A 22975-nucleotide genomic window follows, 5' to 3' on the forward strand; every position below is an offset into this window, starting at 1 on the left:
CAGACCCAGAACCCATGGATACAGAGGTGCCTGCTTGTCATCACAGTGCTAGGGAGGACAAGACATGCAGGTTCCCTGGATCTCATTGGCCAACTAGCCCAGTCTGCTTGGAGAGTTCCAGACTAGTGAGAGACCCTGTCACTAAATAAATAACTAAACAAATAAATATAGAGAAAAGACATTGCAAAGGTGGGTGATGTCTGAGAAATGATACCCAATGTTGCCCTCCAGCCTCCACATGTATGTGCCCATATGTACATGTATATCTAAGGGCACACATGTGCATCCACACACATGAACTACATGATACACACACATTCAAAGGAGAAGGTGGAGCTAGAGAGACATAGGAGATCAAGTGCTAACGTGCTAAATGAAAAAAGCAGTTTGCAGACTAGCTTGGTATGTGAGCCCAGGTACAGCTTCATCTTCTCTTAAATACATATCCATGTATTCATTTTTATTTGTGTATACATTGTGTATGTGCAGATAACGTGTGTGTGGAAGGCAGAAGTCAATCTCAGCTGTGGTTCCTCAGGAAGCTGTCCATCTTGTTTTTGAGACAAGGTCTCATGGCGACCTAGGGCTTGGCATTTAGTTCAGGCTGGCTGACCAGGGAGCCCCAGGAATCCACGCATCTCTGCCTCCCCAGAGCTGGGGTTACAAGCATGCACCACATTTGGCTTTCTGTTGCGCTCTGGGGATCAAACTTAGGTTCTCCTATGTACATGGCAAACATTCCCTGCTGGGCTATTACCAGTTCCCATGTGTGGTTTTACAGATAGAAGGGCAATGCCTGGCACACAGTGGACACTTTCTTTTTCTTTGCAGTTCTGGGATTCGATTCTAGCACCTCACATATTAGTCAACCAAGCACCATCCCTCCCCCCACAGCCTGCCACTTAATCTTTTTAAAAAATATTTTTAATTTGCCAGGCGGTGGTAGCACACGCCTTTAATCCCAGCACTCGGGAGGCAGAGGCAGGCGGATCTCTGTGAGTTCCAGGCCAGCCTGTTCTACAGAGTGAGATCCAGGACAGGCTCCAAAGCTACACAAAGAAACCCTGTCTCAAAAAAAAAAAGTTATTTTATTTTTTATTTTATGCATGTAGGTGTTTTGCTTGCATGTATGTCTGTGCACCACATGAATGCTTGGTACCTGTGGAAGCCAGAAGAGGGTATTAGTTTCATTGGAACTGGAATTACAGATAGTTGTGAGTCACTATGCAGGTGCTAGGAATTGAACCCAGGTCCTCCCGAAGAGCAGCCAGTGCTCTTAACCACTGAGCCATCTATTCAGTGGTTTATTTTAAATTAATCTATGTATCCATCCATCCATCTATTTTGAGAAAGCATCTTTCTATGTAGCCCTGGCTATCCTGGGATTTACTATGTAGACCAGACTGACCTCAAACTCACAGAGATCTGCCTGCTTCTGCCTCCTGAGGCCTGTGCCAGCATGCTTGACCCCCTTGACAAACCTACCTTCCTTCCTTCCTTCCTTCCTTCCTTCCTTCCTTCCTTCCTTCCTTCCTTCCTTCCTTCCTTCTTTCCTTTGAAACAGAGTCTCTTTACATAGCCTTGGCTATCCCGAACTCACAGACCAGGCCTGCCTCGAACTCACTGAGATCCACCTGCCTTTGCCTCCCAAGCGCTGAGATTAAAGCTGTGTGCCACCATGCCTGACTGAACTTTTTATTTATTATCAATGTGTGCCTTGGGAGACGTGCAAGCCATGGCCCATATGAGGAGGTCAGAGGACAATTTTGTGGATCTCCTCTCCTCCATCTTCACATGGGTTCTGGGAACTGAACTCAGGTTGTCAGGCTTGTACACAGCCAGCACCCTTACCTGATGAGCCTTCTCATGCTCTCACAGCTTCATTTTGTCCACTGTTTTCCTCTTTGCAACAATTGCATTCTTTTTAAAAAGAGATAATCTGAAGCTGGGTATAGTGGTACATACCCATCATTTTACCACTTGGGAGGTAGAGTCAGGATGATCAGGACTTGAGTCCAGCCTGAGCTACATGAGGCCCTTTCTCAAAATCCAAACCAAACCAAACCAGGATCATCCACTTCTTTTTGTTTGTTTGTTTTGTTTTTCAAGACAGGGTTTCTCTGTATACCCCTGGCTATCCTGGAACTCACTTACTTGTAGACCAGGCTGGCCTCGAACTCAAGAGATCTGCTTGCCTCTGCCTTCCAAGTGCTGAGATTAAAGGCGTGCACCACCACTGCCCTGTGATCATCTGATTTTTTTTTTTTTTTTTTTTTTTTTTTTTTTTTTTTTTTGGTTTTTCGAGACAGGGTTTCTCTGTGTAGCTTTGCGCTTCTCCTGGAACTCACTTGGTAGCCCAGGCTGGCCTTGAACTCACAGAGATCCGCCTGCCTCTGCCTCCCGAGTGCTGGGATTAAAGGCGTGCGCCACCACTGCCCGGCAATCATCTGATTCTTAATAAAGTTAAAAAACAAAAACAGGGCCAGGCAGTGGTGTCATATGCCTTTAATCCAGTACTTGGGAGGCAGAAGCAGGTGGATCTCAGTGAGTTCGAGCCCAGCCTGGTCTACAAAGCCAGTTCTAGGACTGCCAGGGCTGTTACACAGAGAAACTGTCTCAAAAAAACAAAAAACAAACAAAGACAGAAGTAAAAAAAGACGGCAGTGGTGGCACAAGACTTTAATCCCAGAACTTGGGAGGCAGAGGCAGGCAGATCCCTGAGTTGGGAGGCCAGCCTGGTCTACAAAGTGAGTCCCAGGACAGCCAGGACTACACAAAGAAACCTTGTCTTGAAAAACCAAAATAAAACAAAACCAAAAACCAACCAAACAACAACAACAAATTGTGGGGCGTTTACCCACCACCCCCACAGTTCCCCAGAGTTTTCTTGAGTGCGAGCAGCAGGAAATATTAGATAGAAGGATTTATTGCGGAGACTCTTGCGGAGATAAACAGAAAATAAAAGATAGCCTCGAGAGGACCTGGAACCTATTCCAACGGCCCGACTGTCTCTGCCCCAGGGTTTTTATAGAGACGCCAAGGGGTGGAGCAAAAGACCTCCTCCCCCAGCACAGCCAAGTGCAGACCATCTCAGACACCTGCACTCAGGCCCGTGGTCCTAATCATCCTCTATGCGGACCTGCTGGGTAAAGCCACGAGGAACCTGAGAACGGGCTCCCACAACAAATCCTTCAAACAAACAAAAAACTATGCACCAAGCCTGGTTCAAGGCTTTCCCCGGCTACAATCAGTCCATCTGGTAAACCTGCCCAGAGCAAATGTGTTTTGGTTGCTCTAACAGTTACAGTGTAACTAGAGGAACGGAAGCCGCAGATGATGTGGTGTTTACAGCTCAGATGAAATAGACATGCATTCAGTATGAGGGAAGGGAACAAAAGTGGGATCCATGACCTCGAACACAGGCTTGGTGAAGAGTGCCCCATGGCCCTATCACAAAGTGCTTATGCAAACTCGAAAACTTTCTCAGTAACGCCACCAGGTTCACCAAGAGCTCTTTTCCCACAGCTCAGCTTCTGTGATGCCAGATCCAGTGGACACCAGTCAGGTGGCAGGTGTCCACTGGAAGGTTCTTTACTTATCTGTGATTGGTATGAAGGATGGCTATTTTTATTTTAATTAGCTTACTTAGTCTGGAATGCCCAGGCTATGGGAAACAACTATGTGAATAGCAAAGTTTTCCTTGAGAAGAGATAGGAAATCTGGTACTTGATGTTGTCATTCATACAGGCATTTAAAGCCCGAATGAAAGTTTGGGGGGCAGATGACAGAAGGTGACAGCGAAGTTGGGATCTGCAATGAAGCCATCTCCCCCAACTCCCACCCCCAGACAGGGTTTCTCTGTGTTGCTCTAGCTGTCCTGAAACTTGCTCTGAGGCTGGCCTCAACTCACAGAGATCTGCCTGCCTCTGCCTCCCAAGTGCTGGGATCAAAGATGTGTCCCACCCCACCCCCACCCCACCCCCCGGCTAATGAAGCCATCTTTAGGAGAGACTGACTCCAGCTGAAGTTAAGTATGACCTGGCTGCCACAGCATAATGAGGAAGTGAACTGAATACCCAAATATCAGACACTCTGTCCACTTGCATATGAGGGATATTCTTTTTTTTTTAATTCTATTTTATGTACATTATGTGCATTTGGGTACATTGTCTGCATGTATGTCTGTGCAGCATTTGCATATAGTACTTAGGGAGGCCTGAAGAGGGAGGGCTTGGATTCCCCTGGACTGCAGTTACGGACAGTTGTGAGCTGCCCATCATGTGGGCGCTGGGAATTGATCTTGACTCCTCTGAAGAGCAGCCTGTGCTCTTAACAGCTGAGCCATGTCTCCAGCTTGGATAGGTAGGTACTCTTGACTGTCAACTTGGTGAGATCTGTAATCACTGGGAGAACACACCCCTGGGCATGTCTGTGAGGGTGTTTCCAGAAACAATTACTGAAAAAAACGAAGACCCACCTTCCAAAGAGGTGGCCCAGATTTTTAAAAAGGCCCACGGAAAAGATGACATCGTCTGCCCGTTTTCGCTTCTCCATGAACACATCTAACGCTGTTACTGCTGCCAGCTGTGGGCACTCTACTACCATCAGAATCCAGCTTCCTAGACGCTGGAACTCCCAAGTCTTCCACCTCGGGATGGGACTACTAACACATCCGGGGTTTGTAGGCTGACCCTCAGCCTCTCCAGTGTACACAGCCATGGTTGAACTACCTAGTCCCCACCAGGTAGACCACCAGTAAGTTCCTAGTCCTTACCATGTAAGGCAGCCATTTCTCAGAGTCCCCAGGCCCTGTTCGGTGGGCCTTGCCTAGTGGGAGAACAGTTCTTTGTACCATTAGATGGAAGCAGAGGGCTTTAGTCTCCCTGAGGAGTGGTGCTTGGAAAATGGCCACTGCACAGCCTAGAGTGGGGGCTGGGAGAGGGCTGCCAATGTCGAAAGAGGAAAGAGCAGTGCTGTGTGGTCAGAGGTTCTTTCTCAGAACTGGCTTATTGAAGGGCGCTTAGTGTTGTTTTTTATTTTTGATTTTTTGTGTGTACAGGTGTTTTGCCTGCCTCTATCTCTGTGTACCACGTTCACACACGATTCCAGCAGAGACCAGAAGAGGGCGTCGGTTCTCCTGGAAGTGACAGTTGTGGGGCTGAGAACCAAACTAAGGTCCTCTGCAAAGGCAGCAAGCACTCTTAACTGCTAAGCCGACTCTCCAGCCCAGTTAGAGCTTTAATAGGGGCTGCTGGGCTCACTGGTTGAGACTCGAGTTCAAATCCTGTCTCTGTGACAGTTGGGAAGGGATCTTGGCTAAAATAGCCTACTCTACACAGTCACAGAAGGACCACTGATGAGGAGCCTCTGAGGACAAGGGAAAGTACCCCAAAGGCAGTGCTCATTGGTCTAAAAGTGTGACAAGACTTTAGCATTTAGTGCACTGGCTTTGGAAGACCTTCTGGGTTAAAAATTTCCCTTCAGCCACTTCTCAGTGGTGGGCTGAGGGTAAGTAAATCCACCCATGGTTTACTGAACCTTGATTTTCTGTCAAGTGAGGCCGATTGTAACTTCATTTAGTTTCAAGAGTGTAAACAACGACGCCCCCTCTATGCTCCCCAGTGATGCCCTCTGCAATATTTCATAAGACCACTTGGCCTGCTGTTACCTGATACTCTGTAGCAGCATCTGGTCTACGGGCTTTTCCAATAGTAGCTCTCACTTAGAGCTCTTTGCTGTGTGACTGGTAGCCGTTCTGTGCAGAGTCCTAAGTCACCTCCTGAGAGTCTCCAGGTCCAGCAGAGAGGATGGGAAGGGCTAGGCTGGGAGGGGAGAGGAGCGAGGCTCTGAAGCTTACAGCAGTTACTGTTAGCACACGTGTGGGCATAGGAAGTAGAGCCCAGGGAGTTTTTCAGTCATCTCCTGCTTAATGCATCCAGATGCATCCATAATTAGCCCTTGCCTCTGGCCTCCGGGCCCAGGTGGGCTCCAGAAGGCCGCACTGCCGCCAGACAAGCGGCCTTAAAGAACACCGGGCAGACAATTGGAATGCCATTTATCGTGCGAAACACAATAAAACCCTGAGCTCTCTTCCTGTCTCAGAGACCCATAAATTATGAAAATTATACCTGCCTCAGGCCTCGGACATATTGTTTTATTAAAGTTCCGATGAATAAACTTCAAGTCTCTTAAAAATGTCCTCCCGGCTTTTATCTGGCAGCACCTCCAGTGTGGGGCAGGCTGCCTGGGTCTTTCTGGGGGTTCATGCTTTGGAAAGCTAGATTCATTTCGAGCTATTAGTTACCTAGACTGGGTAGATGGCTGGAGAGCTGAGTGTACTGGGGGCTCTGGACCAGGGGACGAGGCTACAGGGGTACGGGGATCTATTCTACGTATGGGTCAGAGATGCCCCCACCAAGCCAAGCTCTCTGGGAGGGGGCAATGCTGGAGACTGACCTCAGGACCTAACACGTGCCAGGCAAGTACTCTAGCACTGAGCTACAGCCTGAAGCCCGATCCACTCCTTCTTCGAAGAGTACTATGTGGTTATGGACAGGAAGAGGGTTGATTCAACTTTGATATTTTTGGTCACTGGGACACTTTCCAGCTCTTCCTTGCAGTACTTCCTCAAGTACAGCTACAGAACCCTCAATTTACATTTTTACATTCTGTGTGAGCAGTAATCCCTCCCCAACATTCATTTCTGCGTTTCAAAGCAAACCGCATCAGGCAAAAAGTAACAGAGCAAATGCTGACTGACCTCTGGGGTCATCCCTGAGCCATTTGCAACTGGGAACTTACGGAGGGACAAGGATGGAGTCAGACAAGTATAGTAGACGTGGAATTCTCTCCTGGATACTCGCGGCTTTTCACTTCCCCAGAGGCCTTTTGAGTGAGTGGGCCTTTAAGAACACAACCTCAGTTGGGGTTTGTTACTAACCTCTAAACGCCAAGACTCAAAACATAAACGCCACCAACCAAGTGAGCCCGAGGAGTCACTACTTGGGACCAAAGTGTTACTTCTGTAGACGTGGGACAGGTCAGAAAACAGGAGGGCTTGAGACTATCTTTATTCAAATTCTTATTGTACATAGGGCCACACTGAAGAATGTCTTGTGTGTCCTTTGGGCAATGACCAGGGGGTCCTTGACACATGTTCCAAAGCCTCAAAGAGGAACAGGATTGGATTTTTATAAGAAGCCTAAGATGCCATCTCTGTGACCAAGAAAAAGTACCGAGGCCAGGCATGGTGATACACGCTTTTGATCCCAGCACTCAGGAGGCAGACAGGTGGACCTGAGTTTTGACCAGGTTCCAGTGGACAAAGAGAAGCCGTTCTGTAGACATGAGGCCTTAGAGGTCAAAGGATCTTGTCTGAGGTCTCATTAGTCGAGCAAACAAGGAAGTTAAGAGCTCTACTGCTCGGCTTCTTGAAGCCTGTCGATTTAGGGAGGGGCACCAGGACCAAAATTTGGTCCTTCTCCCCACTTCTAGCTCTTCCTAGTTCTGATTTTTTTTTTTTTTGCCCACTGTGTTACTAAGATATCCAATGGCCGGGCATGACGGCACACTTTTAATGCTAGCCTGGGCTAACAATATCTTGATATAGCAAGGTTCTCTCAAGAAATAACCAGAAAACCCAAACCTCATACACCCCGTGGGGACAGGTGACCCAGGAAGGGTTTTTGCATCACAAACCACAATCAGTTTCACTAGAAGTACAACATTCCTCAGTGGCCTTCAGATTATCCTAGAGGTAGATGAGGGTCTCCCCAGTCTGGACACCCAGCCCACTGTGTGCACATGCTCATGTGGCTTAGAGTTCTGACATACGGGAAACTTCTGCTGAGCGCGGACGCCAGGCAACGGACCACAACACGAGAAAATGGCAGTCATATGTATATTGAACAATATATATTTATAGATATCTTCTAGATCAGTACATTCAGTTTTTAACTTGTTTTTTCTTCACAAACAGAAGAACTCTTACAATAGTAGACTTTCTAAAATAAATACTATTAAAATAGAGCTTCAAAATAAATATTTTTTACAAAGGAAACCTTCTGTGGTAACTTTTGTGGTGAGGTGAGAAGGGGCCACAGTGGGGGAGAAAAGAAACAGGGACGCAGTGGAGTGGGCACTGGGCACAGCCCTACTGCTGCTAACATCAATCAACCGTGGGACAGGAAGAGAAAGCCAAGAAAGCAGCGGCAGTCACCCACAGCAAAAAATGGAAACGGGATTGACATCCACGGTTACAGAGCAGGAAGGGCATGGAACTTCTCGTCAAATGCACAAACCAGGAGGCTGGTGAAGCCTCGGACGGTCTAGTAAGTTGTACTGTGCAGGTGTGTGCTGCCCACGCACCTCAGACATTTCTTGGAATAGCACTGGAGACCACGCTGCTTCAAAGTGACGACCTGGGTTCCGGCCCAAGACCAACTTTGTATGTGTTGTCCCTTCGGGGTTGGGATCCAGCTGGGGGCCCCACCAATGCAGACTGCCCAAGCTCAAAGAACTTCATCAGCTGGCAAGTGCCCAAGGTAACAGTGAGGACCGTTCTTTGTTCCCTTCCAGTTGGCTTAGGGAGGAGCCTTGACTGTACCTTGGAAGGCTGTGCTAGCACAGCCCAATGTGCTCACAGGACTGCAGCGGAAACCCAAGTAGCCGGGGTAGTTTTTAGGAACTGTCTTGGATGACATCCTCAGCTCCAGGTACAACTGTCACTGACCCCAGGTGTGAGAACCGGCTGGACCTTTTGAAGAGCTCTAACTCAGCCGGGCAAGCTAAAGGCAGCAAGCCACCAGTCTGAAGCAGCTAGAGCGAGGGCCGGTACTCAGTGCCGGCTGACTAGCCTGGGAAGAGGGTGGGGCCCCACGGGCACACTACCACTTTGTGTGTTATGCATTCTTTCCCAAGTGTAGGTGTTTGCCGAGAAGCCAGAGAGAAGCAATAGAGCTGAGGAAATCAAGGATGCTTCCTTCGCCCCTCCCCCTTTACCACCAAGCCAAGCGGGCCCCAAGGTAAACTCCTGGGGGGAGGGAGAGCTCTGTAGACATCATTCGCAAGCCAAAACAAGGGGAAGGGGGAGCAAACCAAAACCCATAAAAATCCGTGTTTACAGCTATGTACACAAAGTCGGGGTCCGGGAGGGGTTGCCAGGAAACAGGGTCTGTGTGGTGGAGGGTCAGTGTGTAAGTGTCACGTGTGCATGTCCGCATACACGGCTTATGTAACTCAATTGTCCACAGAGGTGGATAGACCAAGATCACCAAAGTGCAACTTGCCACTGGGTCAAATGTCCTGTGGAGACAAAGTGAGGGAGGGACCCCGGGCAAAGCTCCCAGGCTTTTTTAGAAAGGGTGCTCCGTGTGTGCTATCGTTTGGGGGGGCTTCCCTCCACATGCCTCATCTGAGGAAACCATCTGCAGCCCCTTCCGCAAGCTTCTAATACATTCAATTAGCGTAAGTGGTTGGCTGAATGTGTTTCGGTCTTCCATCTTCTGTCCTTCTGATCTGTGCAAGAACACCGCAAGCGACTGGGGCAAGGGCAGCTATATGGGTTAGCCAGGGAATGAAGAGGCCGTAGTTTATACTTGCCTTTTACAAGCCAGTAAATGTTACATAAATAAAGCTGAACACAAACCCCTCCCTTCCTCCAATCAATAAATACCTATGGTTACAATTAACTTATTCTAAATCATAAGGTGTTACAACTAGTTTCCAAGGTGGGGTTGGGGGGGGTGGTGAATCCTTGAGAAAGAGCATTAGGTACAGGCTACTCAGCTACCTGCCTGATGGCCTCCTCCTTCCTGGGGGCAGCTCTGGTCCCACAACGAAGAGCCAGAAAGGCTACATGTGACTTTTGCCTAATGCTTTTCCAATTTCCCCTGGGGCACCTCTTCTGACCCAGGCCATTTCTCGCATCATTAAGAGGCAGGGATGGGGACAAAATACCACACAAAGCAAAAACCCCACACAACAGCTGAGGGGCAAGGACCAGAGACACTATAGCTTTTTGCATGCAACAAGTACCTACCCACTGGACGTGCTGCACTTTCTGAGTCCTTTAGCACCGTGAGAGAAAGAGTTGCTACGTCTTTGGGGGCTGTCGGGAGGGGCGGGGGTTGTGCTGCGCACAAAAGTGGGGCTCAAATCCAGTAGCCCCTGGAGAACTGTTCCCCACCCTCTCTGAGCTCCTCTGACTTCCCCACTGGGGCCTCCTAACACTAAAATAGACTCTGTTCATCCTCTCTCTATTTACATAAAGACAGACACATCACTATACACAAAAGGCTATGACAGCAAGCAGCAGAACCCGAAGAAAACCCAACCCCAGCTCGGCTCAACTGTCATTCTGCCAATGGGAGGTGCGGCCTCTTCTTCGCCATTCTTGATGGGCAGGGGGATTATGCTCCTTGAGGTGGTTGCCCCCAGATTTTGAAATCAGCCCTTCCTGGGGGGTGGCCCAAAAGGAAGCAAGTTGTTGTATTATTATTGTTTAAACACCATTAGCATCTAGTTTAATTAAACATGTAAAAACATCGTGACTGGATCCAGAGACCACAGCCTCAGACTCATTGGCAAAATGATATTTGGTCTCGCTTGTGTCGCCCTGGCCCTCTTAACCCAGCAAGTTTCTGCAAAGAATCTGAGTAGAGCGCTCTCGGGACACACAGCAGGCAGGCCAGTCCATGACTCCGTTAAGAAGCAGAGGATGGTGTGATGAGTGGACACCCCCAAGTTAGTGATTGAAGCTAGGAGGAACACACTGCCCCGTGGCTCCTTATCCATCCTGTGGCTCCGGGTGATTTTTGTTCTCAGTTATCAAGTCCATACAGCAGGAATTGCTACAGCGCACCTTCCCAAGAGGCCAAGGCCAACAGGCATGGACAGAGGAAGAAAAGGTAGAAGTCAAGGCTCTGAGGGTCTTCCTCAAGGTATCCCACCTTCCATTAACTGTTCCTCCCAGGCAGGAGGCTCCAGCAGGAGCCACAGACAATAGCAAAGTGGGAGGAAGAGACTGAGGAGGAGCTGGGAAGGCCATTGAGCAGCTGAACTTCCAGACTGTGTCCACATCTGTGTTCTGTCTTCTGAAATAGGAAAACCACATCCCAAACCAGCACACCCCGATGCTATCACTGCTGCTTGACAGAAAGTTTCAAGAACATGAAAATCCCAAAGTGCATCTTCATCCTTTTGGGGACTCTAAGCTGGGTGGCAGTGGTCTCTGCCTGCTTCTTCTCAATCTAGGGTTTAGGAGAGGACAGATGAGCAAGGTCAGCCTTAGGAGACTGGCAGGAGGGACCACGTTTCCAAGGGCAGTGTCAGAAAGGCTTGTCGGACCTGCTGGCCTTGGGGTCACCGCTGGCTGCCTTGCAGATAACACTGTTCGTGTGCTTGCAGCGGCAACCAGGACGTCTCAGGCGGTCATAGCCGTGTTGGGCCAGCTTGACACAGCCTGTGGCTGGCAGGTAGCACAGCAAACAGGGCAGCACCAGAGAGAGGGCACCCATGAAGGACCAGCGGGCGCAGCAGTTGGAGCGGGAGCAGGAGCAGGGATGGTCAGCGCAGGAGCCCTCATCATCCTCGTTGGTGCAATGGTAGAAGATGCCTTGTACTAGACACATGCACGTGCCATAGTTGACCAGGGTCTGGGCCGAGCACAGGCACTCCTGGTTGCAGACCCAGCAGGAGGGCAACGTCCGAGGGGACGAACATTCCTTGCACTTACACTTCCCACAGGCCTCACACAGCAAGAAGTGCTTATCGAGCTCTGGCGGAGCTGCTGGGCCCTTGAGGTCCAGTGGCTTACAGTGGACCGCCTTGGGCTGGAGGCGCACAGCCCTGGGCGAAGCCTGCTCAGCCACTGGCGGTGGAGCCATGTGGTCGAGCAGCCTCTGGTCAGAGGAGGTACTGCTGCTGCTGCTCACAGAGCTGGGCCGCCCGCTGAAGGAGATCCAGTGGTGAGTGACATCCTGGTCACAGCGGGCAGGTGTAGGGGCCAGCTCTGGGGGCCCACCCCGGGTCCGCTTGGGACCCATGGAGGGGGCCAGGCTAGGATTGTCTATGTAGTCATTCTCCACGTGGCTGGTCTTCATCTGGTCAATGGGTAAGATGGTGAGTGGGTGCTGGAGCCGGCTGTGGGCCACTCGGCCGTCAAGGAGGGGCTGCACCATGACGGAGCTGGGAGTCAAAGGGGCGGTGCCCTGCGGGATCGGGGGCTCCATGAGGCTGGAGGTCCTGGACTGCACCGATAGACAGGCTTCTAGGGGCCCTGGGAGGGAGGAAGGAAAAAGAGAAAATGGATTCCTGAGCATCAATATGGCCTGTTAATACCCTCCTCTCCCCTCAATCTTCTATCAGGCCTCGGGAGCCTAAATGAAATGGAACCAAATTTCTTCAGTGAACGTCCTAGCAATTCCCAAGGCTTAAATGGTCACTGCTACTGAGAATCACAGCAGCAGAAGCAACATCTGTTGGGCTGAGGGGCAACTTGGTGGTAGATCGCTCTCCGAGTATGTGTCACAGGTTCTTGCTATGGTCATCAGTACCACTGGGTGAGGTAAAGAATAGGTAGAGCCTGGAGGTGGTGGCACAGGCCTTTAATCACAGCCAGCACTCGGGAGGCAGGCACGGTGGCATAGGCCTAGAATTCCAGAATTTGGAAGGTGGAAGCAGAGGCAGCTGTGAATTTGAGACCAGCCTGCCTACAGAGCAAGAGCCCATCTCAAAAAAACAAAACAAAACAAAAAACAAAACACTTTAGACCTAACAAGTGCTGCTGTGAACAAACTACAACTTCCTTCTACATTATTTTGAATGTATGTGGAGGTCAGAGTTACTTCTCTCAGGGAACAACCACTTCTCTTCTTCCACCTGTGTGTGACAATGAAGGAACGGAGGTCCCCAGGCTTGTGAACAAGCGCCTGTATCAACCAAATGAGCCATCTTACTCCCCCAGTATGGGGGGGGGCAGGTGGAGGGTCTCACTGTGTTGTAGCCCTGGGCTGGCTTTCAACTCATGATATTTAACAGGTTGCCCTTTGAACTCACAGAGATCCACCTGCCTCTGCAGTGGTGAGTGCTAGGGCCCAAGCTGCCCGAGTTCTTTTAAATCTATGGCTTATGCCTTAGTTTTGTGGCTGTAAAAGAGGGTGTGTGCTCCCTTGAGCTCGTCAGCTGGATAAGCAAAAGCCTTCACTTTGGGAACTAAGAAGAGAAGGGCTGCATCTGATGCCCACTCATCCGGGACATTATTAACCTACTACTCCTGCTTCCAAGAGTGGTAACCTCCAGCAGCCCATAAGCCCCCTGGGTAGGTGAGCTCCCGACAACCTACATGGGAAATCCTCTCAAGGGGCACTCACATCACCCATTTCCAAGTGCTGAGCTGAACATTCAGACTAAATGCTATTTACTAGAATAGCTAAGGCAACCCTGGATCAGTTTCTAATTTCACTGAGAGAGTGCAATTTTAAGTTGGCATCCGGCCAGAGATTCAACTGCAGCGCCTGACACGGAAACCCAGGAAGTCACTTAAATCAAAGAGCGGAAACGGCTTGGTTCAAATTTAGAAAGTGCACATTGTTTTCTATTAGAAGTACCATTTCCTTGCCTGCTGACCTTTACATTTGGAATTCGGATGGAGATCAATTTAAAGAAATAGCAGCAGAAGGCCAGGACCTCTGCTCAGAGGAGACACAATTTGGAATCCAAAGGAAAGATTACACTCTGGGAAGATTCCACAAAGAACTTCAAGGGACTGGGGGAGGGAAGGATGGAGAAAGGGAAGAGGAGTCTCCATAAAGACAACACACACTGAGCTCCTCGGTGTTAAGGGTGGTGTTTCTGTAAATGCCTTTTCAAGATGCTAATGACAGCTCATGTCTCTCAACTAAGTTTATCTCGCATCAAAGGCGTTGCCAAGGGAATGTGAAGTAGGTTTCTAGTTCCGTTTACCCCTCTTGCTGGGACTGTTAGTCCATCTCAGTATCACAGGAGAGTGACACTTGGCTCCCTGGAAGTAAAACTAGAGTAAAGTGTTCGTGGTGGTGGAGAGAGGAGGCTGATGGGAAGGCACAACTGTGCTTGCCTCTGCTTGGAGACTAGGATTTGGTTACAAATAGTTGAAGCGTTTTCTTGGATGCTTCTAGTCGGCATGAAATAAACACAGCTAGCTCTAAACAGAAAGTTCATGAAAGGGATAGAAAGAAGGTTATCCACAGCATTTATCTGTACATCATCTATGCCGCTAAACGCAAAAAAATCACATCTTTTCTACAAGGGTCAACGGTTCAGTCACCAGACAGTTCCCATTCACACGGGGAACTAACTATTGTCCCGACAGGTATTTCTTTATATACTATTTCCCTGTCTGTCTTGGATGAGAGTCTACATAGTAGCAGGGGCCACAAAGTTCTTTTCAGTGAAATCAGAACTTTTTTTTTTAACCTTTTAATTATTTTTTAAAACAAGACATTCATATAACATCTTAGATTGTCTGAAACTTATTATGTAATAGTCCAGGCTGGGCTACAGAAGTCCTCATTCCTCAGCTTCCCAATTGCTACAATTAAAGGAATGCGCCACTATACACAGTTCAGAGCATCACCTTTGAGGTGGAAGCCTCCTCAACCACCTGGCAGGCTTTCTACCAAAGACTAACTAGTCCCTTGTCAAGGAAGCTTTAAGTGAATTGTTGTGATCAGGGCTGGGTAGAAGTATCCTGGAGAGCATCCCTCTAAGGAATGCTACCTTTCAGCTAATACACTTGTTCCAAGAGGTTCCCAAGGCCTTGCCTCTACAAAAAAATGTTAAGTTAGGGTCAACTGATCAGTTAACTTAGAAGCCCCAGGTTGTGGGGTCTTTGGCTAAAGGAAAAAAAAAATCACTAAGTTGGTATAAAGTGTCACAGATCAGACTTGTCAGATGCTAGCCAAGGACTGTCTCAAGTCAGAACCTTCTTCCTTGGACAATGATTCCAGAAAGCCCAGGTTGGGAATACCTGCCAACAAAATTATGTGGAATCTTCAAGTAGCTGCATATTGGCCCTTGTAGCTCGAGTTTTATCTAAGGACCAAGTCCAGGACTGACCAAGCTGCAGGAGAGAAAAGAGGTACTGCTAGGCACAGACAGAGGCAAACTGATTCCCCACTCTGCTTTGCCAAGCAGGTTAACCAATTCTCTTTAAAAACAGCTGCATTTCTTGCAGATGAAGCAAAAAGCCTTAGGCAACTTTCAAGGATGTTTAACAGGCCCTGGAATCAGCAAGCAGACTCTCCAAAGCATGCAAAAGCCCCATCAGCAAGCCAGTTTGGAACGGCCACCATAGGCAGGGAAGCTACTGCCCCCCATCACCCTCCAGAGGCAGCTGTCAACATCTGCGCTGGCAAATGAGGCCAGCCTAGAGTGTGGGATCTTGGCCCCCAGTGACTCAGCTCTCTCAGGACACGCACATCTGACATTTGGTTCCAGAAGACACGTTTCAAAAGGCATCTCCCTACCATAACCCTGAACTCTTTCCAGCCACCATCTCAGCAAAACCGAAGGGCTGGCTCGGAGAGCCTCGGCTCACACTTGCTTAGGCCTGCCCCAGCCTCTGCTGAATTGATGTGGCCGAAAAAGAAAAACAACTTCCTAAACTGCCTGTTTGATAACCCCTCAAGCACAGCTCCCAGTCTACTCCCCACCCAGCAACACCGCCCCCCCACCCCCCAGTCTGAGTTCTATTTCCAAGATCAGTCTCCACCCCGGGACATTTCCACCCCTCAGTTTGTGCATCCCCGCAGGTGTTAAGTGCACTTTAATAGGCACCTCCGCTTCTCCTCCAAGGAAGGAAGAGATTTATATAATATAAATGGGACAGGAGGCTTTGCCTCCGTAAGCTGTTGGGAAGAGCTTGATGGTCAATTTGGAAGATTCTGGATGGAAATGACGCCAACCCTGCACTTAAGCCTAGGAAGGATCTTACAGCCAGAGGACTAGCATAAGGAACACTTTCACCTTCCCTCCAATAATAATAATAATAACAACAATAATAATAACAATAGCAGCTAATTACTAGAAATGACTAATATTTATGGAACACTTTTGGGTGCCAGGCTCTCTGCTGTGCCCAGAGTGCTTCATTTTCTCAGTTAATCCTCAGGTGATCCTCACCATCACCTTAGGGAATAGCTCCCGTTCTGGAGTTAGAAATGCAAGCATAGGGCCTTGGAGATGACCGGTCAGCACGGCGCATGCTTGCCACACAAGCAAGAGGATCGAAGTTCTGATCCCCAAAGCACAGTTTTGTCACATCTGTAATCCCAGTGTAGGTAAAGTGGGGACAGGAGGATCCCCTCAGCTCATTGGCCAGTCCTACCACTAGGGTATCACTAAGTTCAAGGAAAGACCCCATGCCCACCTCCAATGATAAGGCAAATGGACTAGAGAAACAGTTCCCTAATTAAGAGCGCTTGCTGTTCTTGCAGAAATTCTGGGTTTAGTCTCCAGCACCCACACGGTAGCTCACAAATCATGTATATTTCTGATTCTGGGGAAATCTGATGGCAACCATTCTAAGAACATCAGGTATGTGTGGTATACATAGACACATGCATTCTCTCTCTCTCTCTCTCTCTCTCTCTCTCTCTCTCTCTCTCTCTCACACACACACACACACACACACACACACACACACACACACACTCACAGGGGTAGAGCAAGTGATCAGGGCAGGACTCATCTCTAGTCATTTGACCCTGTGGCTGAAACAGACCTGGAGCCTTAGCTAACAATGACTTGTGGAAGCCTTCCCTACCCCTAGGGACCCATGGAAAAATGTCCACGTGCCAATCATTTTCCTAGCCTAGTCTTTCAGTAGCCCAAGGCCCCCCTGAGCCACCAACCTCGTGGTCAGTGGGGGTGGTGAGAGGTTCAGTAACCCAACCAGCAGATAAATGACTCCAGATAGGGGTTTTTCTGGCAATCAGCATTTTCTGTCACTTCACCTCTCTTTTACTAATTGTTTTCACCTTTACCCCAATGGATCTCCCTTACAGGATTTCACTGTAACCATCCTTAAAGGAAAAGGAAATCCTGGTGTGAAACCGGATCCCCTCCCACCTCACCTATCAAGTTCAACTCTGGGGTTCCCGGGGCATCTCTGATGATAGAGTTTCCAGTGCAGGTGTGGAGGGGAGGGGAGGGGAGGGAAGAGCCAGGCTCAAGGAGTTGGCGAGGCTGATGAATCAGCAAGCTACCCACCCCACCCCCTTTCCCACGGCACAGCCCCTCAATCTGCTGCTGCTCGGTCTGGCACTGGCAGCTCGAAGCTGCCTGTCTTGACCCTCACTGCCTGCAGGGAGGGACCTGGACACAAAGGCTGCAGGAAAAGAATCAAGAGACAATGTTAAATGTCCACACAGTCTGGCTACCCTTCCCTGGATTTACCCTGGGAAGGACAGCTGGGAAATATTGAGAAAACCTGCCCGTTGTACTTTAAAATCTACAAGTCAGCGAATGACAAGCTGGCAAGAAGCTCCGAATGAATGGGCAGTTTCTGTGCTGCCCATTCAGTCTTAGCGGGCTCTTCCACAGAAGGTTGTTTAACCCTTTAAAGTCACAATAAAGGTCTTTAGGCTGCCCGAGAGCCGGCCGCCCCTCTGCAACACCATTGCCTGGTCCTTTGTGACACTAACCCAGTTTAGTTAATTAAGCTATAGCCAGATGGTGACTTATTGCTTTTAAAAAGACCCTTAAGAGAAGGGGGTAGGGAAAGCCAGGTCTTATGGGGGAAGCCAATTTGTGGAGGCCCAGGAGAAGAAAGCAGAATGCCTCTGAGCAGCTGAAATTGTTTGAGGACACACTTTTACCCACTTCCTACTTTACTAGCATTAGCGAGTTCACAGCTGGCCACGTTAGGGATCACAAAAGAAAACAGTGGTCCGTCATCCTTTGTCCCATCACCAGATTTCAGCCCCTTTTCCTTTCCTTGTATTTTGAGCAATTTTAACCAGCTTCAAGCTTCTGCTTTGCTATATGTATACCCATATACTTGTGTCTGCCCAGTACCCCATTAAGAGAGATCGGAAGCCATGTCACAAAGGAAGGGCACTGGATGGGGCCTGCTAACCAGCAGCACCACTCAGGAACTGGTCAGGCCAAAGCGTAGAATGTGACTAGAAGCCTGCAGACCCCCCAGCCCCTTGAAAGGCCTTTTAGACGTCATCAAGATGGTCTTATTGTCTCCCCAACCTCCTCCAAGAGACAGAACTAACAATAGATTTTTAGCTTACCCTTGGGATTGAACAGGAAATGACTTCCCCCTTTCCCAGCCAGAAGCAGACGGGTAAGGAAAAATGCTCTAGTGCATCGGGCCACCTGCCCCAGGGCCCCTTCCCCTCCTCCACTAGACCTAGAACATCTGTGCCTCTCTCTACAACGCCTTGCTTCCTCGCTTCCTTCACTGACTGGAGGCCCTTCTTTGGAAAGAACCACCCCCATCACAGCTGAACAGCGGGGCCTCTTAAGCTTGGCCACATGTCGTGGACACATTCCCCAACCTCGTCAGCTGTCCAGATCTGCAGGGTAGCCCCAGCTCCCTGAGAATCAATACCCCCACCTTTTAAATCACACAGCACCCTCTACTTTCTGTGCCTCTTATTCAAAAGGTCCTTAAGACTAGACTCTCCCCTAAGAGTACAGATTAACAGTGAGCTTGCCTCAGTCCTAGCCACAAACAAGCCCTACTGGCTGCCCCTGGTCCCACGGGCTCTGGGAGTTTGCTCACCACCAAGGTCCAGGCTTCCCAGCCCCTGCCTAGTCCGAAAGGACCGCTAACAGTTTTCCCTACGTTAGTCATTGTCTCCTTACAAAAACCTATTACCACGAGTCACTGTGTTCTTCTCCACTCTCGCTACCCCTCTTATTTAAAAATGCTGTTATAAACTGGGCATGGTGCAGCCTGCCTGCTTGTAATGCCCACACTCCAGAGGCAGAGGCAGGAGGACTGCTCCCAAGTTGGATGCCGCTTATCTCCCCGGGGAGTTTCAGGCCAGCCAAGACCTTGTCTCAAAAAACAAACAAAAACCCTGTCATAACTCAGCAAGGTGGCACATCTGTAAAGCCAGCACTCAAGACTATAGGAGGCAGGGAGATTAAGAACCTCTGCTAGTTGGTGGTGTCGCACACCTTTAGTCCCAGCACTCAGGAGGCAGAGGCAGGTGGATCTCTCTGCGAGTTCGAGGCCAGCCTGGTCTACAAAATCGAGTTCTGGGACAGCCCAGGATTGTTAACAGAGAAACCCTGTCTCTAAAAAAGAAAAAAAGAGTAAGGTTATGGGGCCAGAAAGATGGCTTAGCTATGAAGAGCACATACTGGTCTTCCAGAGGACCTAAGGTTAGTTTCCAGCGCCAACTTGAGGCAGCTGTTACAACTTTAGTCTGTAATTCCAGCTCCAGGGGCATCCAATGCCTGACTTCTGTGGGCAATTGCATTCACATGTAAGTATGTGTGTGCACACGATTTATGCATATAATAATTAAAATAAATTTTTAAGAGTTCAGGACTAGCCTGTGCCTACAAATCAAGACCCTGTTTCAAAACAAGCCAGCCAGCTAGCAAACAACAAACCCTGTTCAGTCTACTCCCCAAGCTCCAAACATCCTAGTTGACTGAGTAGATGGCAGGAATCCTCCCTCAGCTGGGCACATGCAACTCCCTCTTGGTTCTACCGGAGTAGATAACCTAGATTCAGAACCAAATTAAAACTCCAAAGAGGGACCTTCTTCCTAGGCCATCCCAGCACTCAGGAGGCAGAGGCGGGTGGATCTCCCAAAGACCTGGAAACAGAGGAAAAGCCACCTCAGGGGTGTCAACCTTACAACTTCTTTCAGAGAAGGAGCCTGAGCAGCTGCAGGCTTTATCTACCAGGCATGGATTTACGAAAAGCGTGCTAACAAGTCTTTAATCCCCACTTGGGAGGCAGAGGCAGGTGGATCTCTTTGAGTTTGAGGCCAGCCTCGTCTACAGAGTGAGTTCCAGAAAAGCCAGGGCTGCATAATGAGAACCTGCCTTAAAACTAAATTTAAAATGTTACAAAAGTCCACAACAGGGCAGGATACCACAGCAAGGGACTGGAATTTAAAGTCCTTATGTCTGATCCAAAGAGTGACACATTTCAAAAGCCACTGAGGAGCGTGTTCATGGGTTTTGTCTCTCCCTTCATTTGGATGGCTTATTTGCCTTCATTTGTTTTCTGTTGTTTTAGAAAGCCAGCCAAACCTCTGGGCACATATAGTGCTAAGTTCACAAGACAGTGAAAAAGAAGTCTGAACTGGGCAAAGGGTGAGTTCCAAATTGCCAATTCTGGAACGTGATACAGGCAGAAAGGACGGTGGATGCCCAGCCTCCCATCTGCCCTGAATGGATCTAGTCTGTGCTGTCTCCTCCCACCAGCCTGAACCAAAGCTGTGGTGAGGCTACCATTTCAGAGGGCAATGTGGAAAAGGTTGTGGGATCCCGCAAGAAGGCATGGATATCCCAGAAGGAAAGAGACTCTTGAACTCAGGTCTAAAACTTCAGATGGGACACAAGCAAGGGATGTCCTTAAAGCCTCCCTCCACCTAGTTGTTCACTCAGGGTTCAGCAATCTAAGTGCTCACCAACACAGTTCACCTGCTCCAGCCTGGAGAGGATTTTCCTGGAGCCAAGGGACCCTCCCAAAGACCTGGAAACAGAGGAAAAGCCACCTCAGGGGTGTCAACCCTACAACTTCTTTCAGAGAAGGAGCCTGAGCAGCTGCAGTCTTCCTCTGACGGACAGATCCACAACCTCCACAGCCGCACTAACGTGGTGGTTAGAAGCAGAAAATCTCAGATGTTTGTGCTCCATTTGTGTGAAGATCGAGACCTCCAAACATTGTGAAATCCAGCGGAGCAATATTGGGGAGGGCCTTAGGCCAGACGGAACTTATTAAGAGATTGATAAACCCCTATTTCCCAACTGCTCTAGGTCTCACCTTCCAGCTTTGTGCTGCGTAGAGGCCTGTTAGAAGGCTGCTGCACTGGTGTCACCCACAGAGGGGATGTGCCCGAGCTCCTGCCCTCCCCAGGTTCCCTTGCCTCTCCTCAGAATGGGGAGAATCAAACCACTGGTTGGTGACATTAAAGAGGAGACTGCCATTGCATCTGAAGACCCCAAGGAATCTATCTTTTCCTTGCAGCGTCGCAGGGTTCCGGGGAGCCTACTCCCTGCGCAGTAGGAGGCCTTCTGCCCTGAGCCAGGCCTGACAACATGGATGCCCAGCCAGCAGCTTTCCCCTCTGCATGCAATCCCCTCCAGCCCATGCCGCCTAGAACTCCATCCCTTAGCCCTTAAGCCATGCAACCATCTTTCTGTCTCTCGCCTCTTCCTCTGCCCACAACCCCCAAGCCCCCAATCAAAAGAATTGAGAAACGTCTTCTTGCCCAAGAGCTGCTACTGTAAATGCTTTTTGATCGTCTGCTTGGAGGGGGAACTGGGCACAGCCGTGGCCCCAGTGATGAAGCCAAGCTCCAGCTGCCCGGGTTGGCCAAGCCCGTCGTCTCCCTTACCCCCCCCTCAATGTCCCCGTGGCCCTGACGACTCCAAATTCTTCAGAACATACCGTCTCTATCCTCTATTCTCCGTGTTGTCAAGTCTGGTACCAACAAGGAGGCAAAGTGGGCACCTTATCTCTCCTACGCATGCAACCTCTTCCTCCAGCTCCCACACGCCCGGCGTTATGTAAACGCACCTTCAGCCCCCACCACAGCCTTACGAGAGGCCCAGGGGCTCCGGGACCTGGCAAAGATCGATGTCTGAGGATAGGGGGATACCGGATGGCGAAGGAGCCTCGGGCCCAGAAGAGGCTAGGGAAAGAAGCAGCAAGGCAGTTGCACAGCATAAAATGAGGCAGCCGAGCAAAGGTCAGACGGTCTGGAACCGCCTCGCAAGGAGAGGGAGCAGAAAAGCTCAGTCCTTGGCCGGCCCCACGCTGACCATCCAGTGGGAAAGCAGGAGAGGAAACCTAGTCCTCCACGGCTCGGAACCGGGAAAGAAAAACCCACGTCGAGCATAGGCCCCTGAGGAAGGGCTGGGAAGACCCACGGCACAACTGGCACCGTGGGCACGGAGCCCGGGGGTGGGCGAGCCGCCCAAACGTAGGGCGCCCCCAAGTCCCAAGCGGTCGCTCCAGAGCGAGCCCGGGGCTGCGGGTTCCGCGCTCAAGGAGAGTAGTGGCAAGAGAAGGAAAGAGGCCAGGCCAGAGGCAAACTCCGGACACTAACAAGGTTTCCAGAGTCGCAGAGGGCGCGGAAGCTCAACTTGGCAATGCCCAGGGTCGGCAACGGCAGTGCCAGGCAGCGAACACCCCCAGCGCCGTGCCGGCCGGGCGCGCCTGGTAGCTGCGGCGTACCGCAGGGACTCGAGGAGGCGCAGACCAAGGGAAGGAACACCGAAGCGGCTCGAAATAGCGTACCATTGGCCCCAGCCCGTGGGGAGCCTCGTCACGGCACCGAGGGGGTACTTTCGGATCTCCAACCAGCTATGGACTTACTTTGAGGAGCTGCAGAGTCACAAGCATCGCTCCACGTCTATGTAAATACCCGAACCGGAGTGGGTCAGTCGCTGTTGTACTCGCAGACGCCAGTCAGAGGAGCCGGCAAGGCTCCCTGAGTCCTGCAGCGCCAGCTCCGCCGCTGTCAGCTCTGCTCGCTGCCTCAGCGGCGATGTTGCAACCCTTGCCTGGGAAAATGGCTTTTTTATGAATGGGAGGGCAGAGAGCTCCACTGCGCACGCGCGCCGCCCGCGATTCTATGAATGGGTGGGCACAAGCGACCCCGTGCGCGCATGCGCTGCGTTTTTTTTTTCCCTTTTTCTTTTTTTTATGAATGGGGGGCCGGAAAAGAGCTTAACCCGTGATTGCTGGGGCCGGCTGTTGCTCCTCCAGGGGCCGTCGTTCTTTTACAAA

The 22975-nt window shown here is 50.0% G+C and overlaps 1 protein-coding gene across 3 annotated transcripts; it reads right to left on the bottom strand.

Moving 5' to 3' along the window:
- Positions 1 to 7886: 7886 nt before the first annotated feature.
- Positions 7887 to 22752, bottom strand: Spry4 (sprouty RTK signaling antagonist 4). Of its 3 annotated transcripts, none has more exons than XM_052742067.1 (2): positions 22562 to 22752; positions 7887 to 12277 (listed from the first exon to the last, which is right to left on the bottom strand). In XM_052742067.1, the coding sequence occupies exon 2, from the start codon at positions 12228 to 12230 to the stop codon at positions 11328 to 11330; it is 903 nt and encodes a 300-aa protein (XP_052598027.1). In that variant the 5' UTR covers positions 12231 to 12277; positions 22562 to 22752; the 3' UTR covers positions 7887 to 11327. The 3 variants fall into 3 exon arrangements, with proteins under 3 accessions (XP_052598027.1, XP_052598028.1, XP_052598030.1); XM_052742068.1 differs by lacking the exon at positions 22562 to 22752 and adding an exon at positions 21761 to 22458; XM_052742070.1 differs by lacking the exon at positions 22562 to 22752 and adding an exon at positions 21632 to 21739.
- Between the last annotated feature and the right edge of the window lie 223 nt (positions 22753 to 22975).

Source organism: Peromyscus californicus, unplaced genomic scaffold, assembly GCF_007827085.1.
Source record: "Peromyscus californicus insignis strain IS unplaced genomic scaffold, ASM782708v3 Scaffold_17__1_contigs__length_78620276, whole genome shotgun sequence".
Classification (NCBI taxonomy): Eukaryota; Metazoa; Chordata; class Mammalia; order Rodentia; family Cricetidae; genus Peromyscus; species Peromyscus californicus.

Bases quoted from the DNA above. Each gene is read 5' to 3' on its own strand.
- Spry4 (XM_052742067.1), bottom strand. From the start codon at position 12,230: ATGGAGCCCCCGATCCCGCAGGGCACCGCCCCTTTGACTCCCAGCTCC.